The sequence below is a fragment of the Spermophilus citellus genome (genome assembly GCF_964194105.1).
Source record: "Spermophilus citellus genome assembly, chromosome: 13".
NCBI classification, from domain to species: Eukaryota; Metazoa; Chordata; class Mammalia; order Rodentia; family Sciuridae; genus Spermophilus; species Spermophilus citellus.
This window is the reverse complement of record NC_138193.1, coordinates 57,888,556-57,901,295: the sequence shown is the minus strand read 5'-3', so window position 1 is coordinate 57,901,295 and position 12,740 is coordinate 57,888,556. Positions and strand designations below refer to the sequence as shown.

The window sequence follows — 12,740 nt, the reverse complement described above, 5'->3', positions numbered from 1 at the left end:
GATCAATTTTTGATTTGGGGAGAAATTAGTTATTAAAACACTGTAATAAGAACATGCTTTAAAAAAAATAAATACATGGTCTGATGGCAATTCAGTGTTTTATGGCATGTTCAAGTGATTTCAATTCATCAAAGAGGAAAAAGCATGCTCTGAGAATGTCCAAAAGATGTGGCTAATACAAAAGCACCACTGTTAATCTCTTTGAAAAGAATATTTATTACAGATTGTTCTAATCATAAAAAAGTTAAGAACTTTTGATATATACCTTTAAATTTCCACTGATTGAAGATCACTTTATTTTTGGCTTGATACTTTGTAAACTAGTTGTTAGTCAAACTACTTCTACATAAACATCATGGTCAAGCTTTAGGTACCTCTATCAGTATCTCCATCTCTACCTATCTATACTGGTCCAGCCTACAATGAATGATTGTCATTGCCCCCAATGTCCTTCACTAAATGTTGACTCTTTCCCCCACTTGCAGGTTAGGTACATTATTATTTTGATAAGAGCAGATGTCAAGCTCTTCCTTATTCCCCCACCTCTTTCTTACCTTGTGGGTTTTTGGTTATCAATACAGGAATAGGGTCAAACTCATCTTCTGCCACCTTTTCCGAGCCCTCAGGGACATCAAAACCTGAGATGAGATTACTATCTTCTGCAGCTTAATACAGAAGGCAAGCACACAAGTAGAAACAACAGAGGTAGAGATTAGCGAACAGAGAGAAAGGGAAAGAGGCACAAAGTTCCCAACAATATATTTATATATATAATTACTGGAGTTTTTAAAGTTGAAAGTACTTATTTTTCTGAGTTGAAATAAAAGTAGGGAAACAGAAAACATAAAGATATGGAAAATGCTTTAGAATTGGCCATGTTAAATCTTTCATAAATGATTAGGGAGAAGGGTTACTGGAAGAATTTTCTCTACTATTTGTAGGACCATTAACTATAATTATTGTGAAGTATCTCTTCAATGTTACTAATTCAGAAAGGCACAAGAATGAGTCAGCTGTTTTCTTTATTGAGGGAAAAGAGGCCTGGCTAACATGTTCAAAAAACTCAAAACTAGGAGTGTCGGGGAGACAGAACTAGCAGTTCTTTAAGAAGTGATGACTGAAGCTGCAGGGGGTGCAGCTCAGTGGAACAGCACATGCTTAGCATGTGTGAAGCCCTAGGTTCAATCCCTATCCCCAAGAGACCCCAAACCAACAATAGGTAAGTATATACAAGGCAAGTAAAAATACTTATAGAAGGACTTATTGTTCTGTGAATGGGAAAAGACTTTCAAATGACTTAGTTGCCTCAGGGAGCAGTAGGGCATAAAATCTCCTGCACTGAGACTTCTAGCAGAAGTTTTTAAAAATGTTTTCTTCAATCTAATTAAAGCAACAGTACCAACAAGTGCTAGCTGAGCACCTATTTTGCAAGGGATGTTTCTCTGTAATTAGATACTGCTGCTGGCATACTCCTGCCACACACCACTGTCTAATCAGGTAACTTCCCTTTACATATGCTATTAAAAAATCATTTTAATGCTATCAGAGATAAAAACAAAAGCTCAGCTATTACCACTGCAAACCATGAACTAATTACTTTTAGTCATCTCTGGGCAGCTTCCTTCTTGAATTTCCCTCAGAAAGGGCTTCAGCTGTTCCTTTTCTATGTATTTTCTCCTTCTAGAAAACCACTTTCATTACTCAAGCAGAGAAATAAGTTTAGTAAATGCCTACATAGAGGAAGTCAGTGCACCTACCATTGTCACAAACTTCTAGCTGAACAAAACTCAATTCAAGCTACCTCTGTCCAGCAGAATTTCAAATCAATATTAATCCAAAACTAAGAAGTAAAAATGCCAGATGAGGAAGAAAAATCAAGTAATCAATCATGATTTTAAAATGGACAAAATTTGAAACTGTTTAAAATTCAATCTCTGAAGAGCGACTTTTGAGGAACACCTGTTTCTTTACTGTAGTCATAATTGTTCAAAACCCTGAATCACATTTGATGAACAACTCTACTTTCCAAGGTCAACAAGTATCACATTAATAATTATAGTGAGTGAGTGGACAGTCAGCTCAAGCATTTTTCTTGGTTGACTGTTAAGGTATATGGTGCTCAAAGGCAACGTAAAATATCACCTGCATCCAGTTGTTGCCAGATAGTAACACCCTCACCAATCTGTTGTCTAAGGCTTATTAGATATTCTGAGAGGTATCATAACAGTGACTAAGAATACAAACTCAAGTTTTCTATAAAAGGAAGTTTAAATACTTTATAGCAAAGACTTTTGAAAAGGGAAACTTAGGAGCTGTTCAGCTCTTCTCCTCCGGGGATACCTGTGGACCTCAGAAGAAGAATTTACCTTTATGGGCTGGAGCAGAGATTGCTATGGGAGCAAACTCTTCCAGAAGGTCAGCAGTAGGGTTAGAAAGCAGAGAGCAGTCAAGCAGGGAATCTTCCCCAGTGAGAGAATCTGAGTCCAGTTAACAGCATTCCAGGTCAGTGACAGCATTAAATGGCACATATAACAATATCATGAGATTAGATCTAAGCCTTTAAATTATTGCATTTACAAGCTATACATTCAAGCCAAGGCGGGAGAAAGAAAACCAAAAGAAACGTGTTAAGTCCTCTGGATTTCTATCCACATCAACATGTATTTCTAGACTCCTCTTAACATTAACTTGGAAGTATAGGAGACATTTTAGCTCAGAGGTTGCTGGTTAAGCAAGTCTGATTTGGATACCAGTACAATTTTAACAACTTAATTCTCAGCAAGTACCATTTCAGAAAAAGGACTTTGCAATTTGTTTCATTTCCCTAACACTCACAGGAAAAGATTTACCACACTGAAATTGAAATTGGTATTGAAATTAACCAGGAGAGTTGATCTAGCTCTTTATTAGTAGAATGTGATGAGATTAAACAATACTTTCTGGAACTCAATCAGATTACCATTCTAAATGTTGTCTTGTTAGTATTCTTAAATTTAAATTACTCCTTTGAACACGTAATTTGTTTTCAGTTAAAGAATGGAAGGAAGACAAAAATTCAGAGTTCAAGCATTTAAACAAGGATTGTTTTTTGGGAGAGTTTTCTAGGAGAAAATATCCAAGTGAGGACAAAGAAAACGAACCACTTTATCTTCTGGGGTAAATTTTTTCACCTGAGTAAGTTTATGTTCACATTTCCAAGACCTCTAACTGCTGATTTTCTGAGTCAGATAATCAGACACTTCTATCAAGGTAATTATAAACTCAATAAAAATGAATGTTATCAAATTTGTTTTTATAAGCAGCTAAGAAATTCTACTAAGACTGAATGTTGAAATTAAGGTGAAAGTCATGTTGAATCCAAGGAAGAATCTGGTTTTGCCTACAATTTAACAGCAAACCACCCCTAGATGATTAAAGCACTGTTCTGGGTAAAAAATGTCAACCCATAGGAGATGCGCTCTGCAGATACCCACTGATGTTCTCAGGTGGGAAAGACGGCTGGGCAGTCTAGAGGGGGTTTACAGCATGGCCACTCTGCAGAGTTCTTTAATTAAGGAGGTGCAGAGATCTGCCACCAGTAAAAAGAATCTTGAATAAAGAAATTCTATAACCAGGGTAAGCCTAGGGCCTACTCTAAAAAGAGCACAAATCCAAAAAGTACCCAGTTCTTCAGCAAGGAAAAATACATCCAACATCTAGACACCAGGGCTATAAGAACAAGTATCCACTCTAGGAGACACTAGCCAGGCTAAAAAATAAGCTGATGATCATCTGCCAGAGGTAGAAAGCCACATTGATCAGACCCTTCAGCTACTGAGATCCCTGACTGACCTGTGCGGTTTGAGGTCACAGACTCCGTCTGAGATGGGAGGCGCTGGGCAACTGGGGGTTCCAGTCCTGGTATGAGACTCTCAACGGCAACATCAGCTTTTTCTTTTGTAACAGAGCATTAAGAAAGGAGAGGAAAGGGTAAGGGAAGGAAGACAGAAGTTTCTTCAGGAAATTCTGTGAAGGCTTTCTTCTGTGAAATTTCTGTATACAGGTTGCTAAAATACCAGCCTCAGCAAGATGGAAAGCACAAAAAGTGACTATTTCTGCTGCTTTCAGTGTCTAGATTTCACTGTTAGAGCATGGAACACAAGCCTCTTTCAAGCATGAGATTTCTACCATGTTAGAAGAGATTAGCTAAAAGGCACCTTAAATTCTTCTGCTTTTTTTAAGTAACAAATTTAGAGTAAACATCCTCTAATCTAATGCAAAAGCCTCAAATCCATCTCATCGCCATCCCATGGTGTAGCTGGGAGGCCTGCACCAAGTCATGTTTCTCAACTGAAGGCCCATTTTTTCTGTAGGGCCATGGCATTTGTGAATTCTAGGACATTTTTCCCCAGAGGCATTACCAGGTCTCTAATGACTGCTCCTCCTAAAGTACAGAGGCCTTGGACATTTTGTAGGTTTTGCCTGCCTTGCTATTGGAACACAAAAAAATATAAACACATAAGTAGACTGAGTCTTGCCCTAGATTCTATTCAGGGAGCTTAACTACTGGACAAAGCATTTTCTGGTACATGCATTGGCCTTCTAAGGAAGAATCTGCTATATTCCATCAAGTTCAGTAAAGTAAGGTCCAGTTAGAAACCAATTTTTTCATGATGCTTTTGCAACTGAATTCTTCACATTCCTATTCATTCATATGAAATTCATTCTAGGATCTGTTAATCAGACACTTAATTCAAAATACACATACATTTCATGCATGATTGAAGAAACAGATGGTGACTTTACCAATTACAGCATCGGAAGTGCTACCAAAAGGATCTGCCATAGGCAAGAGTTCAGGGAGCAGAAGAGACGTGTCAGGAGATTTGAGTCCCTCAATTAGTTTTTCTAGGTTGGGCAGACAGGTAAAGAGAAAGCAAAAAAGCAATGAGATATTAAAGCAAGTGACTCACTCACTGTTTTCTTTCTTTTTCATTTTTTATTTAAAGTAAGGGTCTTGTTAATTGCTGAGGCTGGCCTCAAACTTGCAATCTTCCTGCCTTAGCCTCCCAAGTTACCAGGATTACAGAGGTGCGCCACCCTGCCCAGTATTCACTCACTGTTTTCTATGCAAACACATTTTAGGGGTCAATATTTGGTAAAGATTCACTATAGAAATTAATACTATTGGTATCTTATTAAAAACAGGTTTTCCAAATTCAGTTTACAAAAGGCTATTTCCAAGACAAGTGGTAAGATGTGCTCTAGGTTTGTTTCTCTGCTTTTTTTGAGGTATAATTGATATTTAATAGACATCACCAACTTCAAGTGTACAATTTGGTGAGTTTAGACAAATGTACACATTCATAAAATTACCACTGAAATAATGATATAGAATATTTCCCAACGTTTAAAAAAATTCATTGTGCCCCTTCATAGTAAATATGTTTCTCTCACCCTAGACCCTGGCAACAATGAATCTGTCCCTATGGTTTTGTCTCCTGCAGAATTTCCTTTTTTTTTTTTTTTCCTTTTCAGTACTGGAAATTGAATATGTTAGGCAATAATTCTACTACAGAGCTACATCCCCCACTGGCTTTGAGACACAGTCTTGCTAAATTGCTGAGGCTGGCTTCAAACTTCGGACCCTTTTGCCTCAGCTTCTAAGTCACTGGGATTACAGATATTTGTCACCAAGCCTAGGCCAGAATTTCCATTTTAAATGGAGCCACACAATGTGTAGTCTATTGTGTCTGATTTCCTTCATTTAGCAAAGTATTTTTTGAGAATCATCCATGTTGTAGCCTATATCAGAAGTTTGTTCTCTTTTATTGAGGAGTATTGTTTTATTGTGTGGCTGTACCACATTTTGTTGATCCGTCTACCAGTTAATAGGCTTCTGGTTGTTTCCAGTTGTCAGCTATGAAAAATAAGGTTACCATAAACATTTGCATACAAAACTTTGTGTATTTGTTTCCTTTTGGGGGGCGTAGTTTTCAACCTATTTTTTAAAAATTCGCATTTAGAAACAGTTTATAATCAATTCAGTCTCACATAAGGTAACTTAAAAAATCATTTACTGACTGTCAATGATGTATATGTAACATGTTCCTATTCTTAATTATTCTATGGTCAAATCTCAAAACAGTTGACTTAGGCCTGCAGATGAATTACTGTTGATGTCTGTTAGCTAACAAATAAAAAGACATTAGAAGCCAAAAACAAACAAATAAACAAGAAGCCACCAGATTTGTCATACCTGGTATTTAATGTAGAGCAATGTATATACATTAAGGTTCTTTCCAAAATAATTCCTTTAGCCCTGATCCATCAACAACCCTCTACTTACCTTTAAGTGACTAAAGGTTGAGCATTAACTTAAAAAAAAAAAAAAAAAGGAATCACAGAATCCCACAGGAAGAAGGGAATTAAGAGCTCATGCCTCTGTTACAAGGAGCCTCAAGTCACAAATTCTAACTCTTGCCCAGTTTAACCAAAATTAAAGTGTGTTTGAAAAAATAAGTGGTTTAAAGTTCAAGCATGTGTTTATAACATTTTAATGAATTTGTAGTCTTCTAGGATGTTGGAAAATGAGCTAAGCGATAAATAAACTGATATTCATTAAAAGGCAGGAATCATATTTTAAGGGGGTCATAAGGAGCCCAGACATGTCTTCAACTACACAGACCAAATGAAAGAACAGATTCTAGAGTCTTGGCAAGATAAGTTGTTTTGGTATAATTAAAACACTGAAACAAAAAAAAGAGATTGTTATTTTTATTTATGTGAAGCTAATTTATCATCTTTGGAGCACATGGAATATAAATGTCTTTGAATTACATGACAATATGCTGCACATTTCTCATTTATACCTGATTTACACTGAAGAAAAGAAGGGAGAAAAAGGGGATAGGGTTGTAGCTCAGTGGCAAAGCGCTTGCCTAGCATGTGTGAGGCACTGAGTTCGATCCTCAGCACTGCACAAAATAAAGGCATGCTGTCCATCTACAACTCTTAACAACAACAACAACAACAACAATGATGGAGAGGAAAGGAAACTTCTCAAAAACAGGGGGAATAAAACACTGGGGGGTCTATTCAACTATACAGTGTAACACTATATCAGCAATTTAGCAAGACCATATCTCAAAGCCAGTGGGAGATGTAGCTCTGTAGTAGAATTTTTGCCTAGCATATTCAATTTCCGGTACTGAAAAGGAAAAAAAAAAAAAAAAAGGAAATTCTGCAGGAGACAAAACCATAGGGACAGATTCATTGTTGCCAGAAAAAGGTAATTGAGTCTTGTGTGTTTATTTCGATCTCACTAGTTAACTTCTATGCTACGAACCTCTTGTATGAAACCAGCGTGCTGGTCGCGCAGTGGACTTTAACAAGAATCTAATTATTTTATTAGCCATTAGCAAAAAGCATATTAGAAGGTAAAAAAAACGTATGGATGCATGTGCACATAAGTGTTATGTGATGAGACAGATTGGGGGACATCAAAGACTCAGAATGTGTGACTTGCTCTAAGTCACAGGCAAGGCACTAAGGAGCCCAGATATGTTTTCAAAGATCCCTCTACACACTGCCTGGAGGATCTGGCTGTCTGCCTCAGCATAGGAGGATAGGTCTCCACATCCAGGCACAATGGTACATTTATTAGGTTAGTGTTGGAAGAAACCTCAGATTTTACCCAATTTAGCCTTCTCATTAATTAAGAAACCAACTCCAGAAAAGTGAAGTAATTTGGCCAAGCTCTTATAGCAAGAAAGCAACAGATACAAGGACTGGGATAGTCTACTCTATTAGAGATTCATTCTTTTGGTTTACCTAAGGGACTTTGATTCTTTAAAATGTAAAGACTCTTGTATGAGGTCACATCTAAAGCTATTACTGGTCATTTGTGCTCACTGTACATGAAACTCCTGAAACACATGTAATGGGAGGCCCAAAAAAGGCTGTAGGATGCTGACAGCCTATCAGTCATGGAGCCTGGTGGCTGCCCATCTGCATCAACAGCCAGCCCTTAAGTCCTTGTACTATGAACTGTCCTTTCTCTTACATTCAAGGCCAAGTATTAAGGTGAGGCATGGGAAAGAACAACAAAGAAAAGAGGGTAGTAAACTTAGGAAACTGCTAGAAGTGTTCAAGATCCAAAACCTGAATCAAGTCCCATGTCAGCATCATGACTTATTGTTACCTAATAAACAAAAACTTCTTAAATTTTGTATGAATCATGGGAAATGTCTTCTCTGCATACAAAAGCATAAGCCATCTTCTGGAGAAGTTCATACCAGAAATGCTTAAAGACTCACACTCCTATTCTTGATTATTCAAAGTGACAGATCAATGAAGCAGAAATTATTCATAAACTGCATTTTAGAAATGATTTAATCCTCCTAAGGAATGTTTTACAAGAATTGTTCTATCTTGGGGGCTGGGGCTGTACCAGAGCACTTCCCTAGGATGTGTGAGGTACTGGGTTTGATCCTTAGTACTGCATAAAAATAAATAAAATAAAGGTATTCTGTCCATCTATAACTACAAAAACAAATTAAAAAAAAAGAGTTATTCTATCTTTGTGTTAGAATTATAAGCCTGTGACCCCAATATATTCCACTGCATGGGAAAAGCAGTACATAATTCTGGATAGAAGAAAATGGTACAGTTTTCCAACAGTTCCTCATCTGGCTCTGATATTTTAGAACCAATTCCAGACTCTAAATGTGCGTGTGTGTGTTTATAGGGGGAGCTGTGCTTGTAGAAATGAGAGGATACCCCGGATCTGGGGAAGATTTAATTTTAATTTTTTTTTTATTGTGATGCTGTACATTTTGGGGACTTAAGCTGAGGTCTGCAAAATTCTGAGAAGTAAATAAGTAACACAAAACTTAAGTTACCTAACAGTTCTAAGCTTCAGTTCTTCACCTATAAACAGAGTATAAGAACTAATTTAAAGGTTTGTTAGGATAAAACAGTTGTATTTATCAGAATTAATTTGTATGTATGTATGTAAGTAAAGTGACATATAAAAGGGTATTAACTTCTTTAAGTGGGAGTAATAAGTGGATGAGCGGTCACCACATCACAGATGTTTGAGTATAGCAGAGGACATGGGTAACATTCCAGATCTTCCTCAAATGCCTGGTAGGAGAACAGAACATGCAGAACTTCTATAAAGTAAGACATGGGGAGTAGGCAGCCTGGGCTGAGAGAAGGAAAAGCAGGAGATGTGGTTCTGCTCTAGGTTTGTGCTGCACTGTGGGCAAGTCTCTTACTCTCTCTGAATTTCCTTATTGATAAAAATGAAAGTAAACTTAAGAACTCTACCTGCCAATAAAAGCCAATTATGTATGAAGGGAAAAATGGGAACAGGAGCTAGTTGCTCAAGAGATGGACTCTCAATATGAAAGTGGAGGGTAAGGACTCCAAGGGAGGGTGCTTGGAGGAAGACACAAGCAGGAGGTCTGCAAAAATTCTGAGAAGTAATTTGGCAGGAAGACCCAAGCAGGAAGTAAGTGACTGGACCCAGGATAGCAGGTCAGTGGAAAAAGCAGAGCTGAGTCAACATATTTTTCAACACACACACTGCCCAGAAGGCACAGCCATGAGAACAGGGAAGGCAGGGAAAGATCTAAGCTCATGGCTCATCATGAAAAAGAACAAATTTCTATTTTCTTCCTTATTATAAAAGTAGTACATATTAATTGTAGAAAATTTGGGAAAAAGAGATAAGCCAAAGGATAAATGTAAATGTGCCTGTAATTCCACTTTCAGAGATATCAACTATTAACTTAATGAATATCTTCCCAGTCCTTTCCTATGAATTTGTTTGTTCAACAAATATTTAAGCACACCCATATTTCTCAGACTAAGTTTTCAGAAACAGAATTGTAAATGAGAAAATAAAACCTTGAAGACTTTCATTATAAACGGCCAAACTATCCTCACAAGAAGTTGTAAGAGCTGATGCTCCTACTAGCAGGATCTGAAGCGTCCATTTTTCTACATCTTCAGAAGTCACAGCATCTTACTTTTATAGTTGGTACTTCCTAGATTCATCACAATGATAAACTTTAAAAAAATTTACCAGCAATTTACATTTCTTCTTTAATGAACTGTCTGCTCACAAACTATAGTGATTCCTATCACACCCCCTATTAGTACACCTGGTTCTTTACCAAGTCTCTAGGTTTCCTAGATAACAATGAGTCTAGTCAGGGTAAGAGATTTGAGAAGTGCTTAATGGCTAAACCTGCCCTGATAAAGAAAAACAGACATAGTGGTATATAGATAGGATGGATAATGGAAATAAAGGTCCTTTCTTCTTTTTCTTTTTGCTATGCTAGAGATCAAACCCATGGGCTTGTTCATGCTAGTAAGCTTTCTACCACTGAACTACCTCCCTAGGTGAGGATGCTTTTAAAGGAAAAGAATTGCAAGTATTTTCAACTAAGGGGAAAGGTGAGAGAAAGTGGGTCTCCTCTTCTAGACACCTCCCCCTTGCTTCCTAAACATAACTCAAGTGGCAATGGGGACAGGGGAGAGAAGAAAGGAGGAGGTAGTTGCTAAAGTTGAAATTTAGGCATGAATCCATTTCAGATTCTCCTCTTATCCCTCCCCTCTCAAGATAGTCACAAATATCAACTGCAAGAAAGAAAATAATAAACCTTTTACAAATCAGTCTGTTTGATAATTAAAATAACTTGTGACATTCTTTTAAATACAAAAACGGATGATCGTACCTATTTATACATGCTAATAAAACCCATGGCTTGCAGTGAACCATTCTGACTCTAATTAGGAATGAGGAGCAGAACAGTGTTAACTAACAAACATGAAAGAGTTCAATGTATGCCCATCAAAATTGATGATGTGGCTGCTATAGCTCTTGCTTTGGAAATTTATGTCATTCAATATGTGGTATATAAACCCTGAAGTCTTGTGATGAGAGACACTGTTTTTAAAATTTAGCCACTCTATGAGGTGACTGATATGCCAATTATCTTAATTGAATATAGTTGCTCTATATAGTTCCAGTCAGACACAAAACTATCTATGACGTCTTCATGTTAGAAGCAAAAATCAAACACCATGCTCCCATTTCAAGTTCATCTTAGAGAATTAAATCTTTAGGAATACAAATTTTCCAGAGTAAAAGCACATTAACTGTATACTTAAAAATGGTTTCCAAACTTTATTGACCTTGGATTTTTCAATATTACAATACAGTAGTTAGAAATAAGGAAGATAGGGCTGGGGATGTGGCTCAAGCCATAGCGCACTTGCCTGGCATGTGCGGGGCACTGGGTTTGATCCTCAGTACCACATAAAAATAAAATTAAGATGATGTGTCCACCGAAAACTAAAAAATAAAAAATTCTCTCTTTCTCTCTCTTAAAAAAAAAAGAAAGAAAGAAAAGAAATAAGGAAGATACCAGGCAAGCAGCTATGAAAGGAATGCCTATTTTGACCACTGAAAAAACAGCTTCTCTTGCTTAATTTTTCAAGAGATGATGAAGTGCCACGAAACCAAGAGGCTCCTTTTTTTTTTTTTTAAGTCTAATTCTAGGAAGCAGCAACGAAAGAGATCAGTATTAAAAAGTTTTTATAATTTTTTTTTCAAACCTTTATGTATTGCTGGTGGCAATGCAAAAAAATTTAAAAATAGAATTACCATATGATCCAGCAATTTAATTTCTGGGTATATATCCAAAAGAATTGAAAACAGAGTCAGAAAGTGATATTTGCACACCCATGTTCACAGCAGCATTATTCACAATAGTCAAAAGATGGAAGCAACCTGAGTGTCCAACAAGAAAATGAAAAAAAAAAGTGGTATTTTTACACAACAGAATATTACTCAGACCTATTACTCAGAAAGAGATCCTGACAAATAACATGGATTAATCTTCATTAGGCTAAGAGAAATAAGGCAGCCACCAGGATAAATCCTATATGATTCTCCTTATATGAGGTACCTAGAGTGGTCAAAGTCATAAAGACCGAAGTAGAATGGTGGTTGTAAGGGGCTGGGAGGAGAGAGAAATAAAAAAGTTATTGTTTACTGGGTGCAGAGCTTCAGTTTTGCAAGTTGAAAAAATTTATGTGAATGTGTGGTAATGACAGATTCAAAACAATGTACTTAATGCAAATTAACTGTATACTTAAAATGGTCAAAATGATAAATTTTAGGTAAATTTTAAAGATTAGAAAATATTTATTCTCCAAGTAAAAATTTAAAAATAGTTGATTAAAAATTTTTTGCCCAATTTTCAGAGAAAAATCTTTTCTATCATACTTTAAAACTTTATATTATCTATGACTTACCTGTTCTTTAATATAAATAGAAGAAAATAAATGAATAGGCAGCATATCAGCATCAATGAAAAACTTTATGAGTTTCACTAGTCATACCTTGGCAGTTCTGGGAATATATAAATTCTCATGGCTATGATTTTAATATTCCAGGCATTCAAAAAAAAACTCATTTTATTGTGATTTGATAATAAAAATTGTCTTCAAAACCAACCAACCAACCAACCAACCAACCAACCAACCAACCACAATTACCCAGTGACATTTTTACCCATAGTGTGACAATCCAGGAAATCTATTTTAATTGCTCTCAGCTGTGTAAAAGGTTATAAGAGCAAGTTTAATTTTAATAAGAGAAAAATTACTTTATAATTAGGAGTCTCCTACTGGGAATAAGGACCCAGAAGTAGAGTTATAACATCATTTCCCATCTTTATGGT

At 36.5% G+C, this 12,740-nt stretch overlaps 1 protein-coding gene across 17 annotated transcripts in view; it reads right to left on the bottom strand.

Annotated features, from left to right (window-relative positions):
- AAK1 (AP2 associated kinase 1) overlaps positions 1 to 12,740 on the bottom strand; it is a 175,449-nt gene that overhangs the window by 16,124 nt on the left and 146,585 nt on the right. For 7 of the 17 annotated variants that reach the window (XM_081264720.1, XM_081264711.1, XM_081264722.1 and 4 more), the window contains 3 exons: positions 4,786 to 4,887; positions 3,832 to 3,933; positions 555 to 665 (listed from right to left, as the gene is read on the bottom strand). The exons of 3 other annotated variants lie outside the window; for them this stretch is intronic. In XM_081264720.1, coding sequence (XP_081120846.1) covers positions 555 to 665; positions 3,832 to 3,933; positions 4,786 to 4,887 — 315 coding nt within the window. The remainder of the gene's footprint in view (positions 1 to 554; positions 666 to 3,831; positions 3,934 to 4,785; positions 4,888 to 12,740) is intronic. 7 more of the 17 variants (XM_081264721.1, XM_081264719.1, XM_081264727.1 and 4 more) reach the window with 4 other exon arrangements.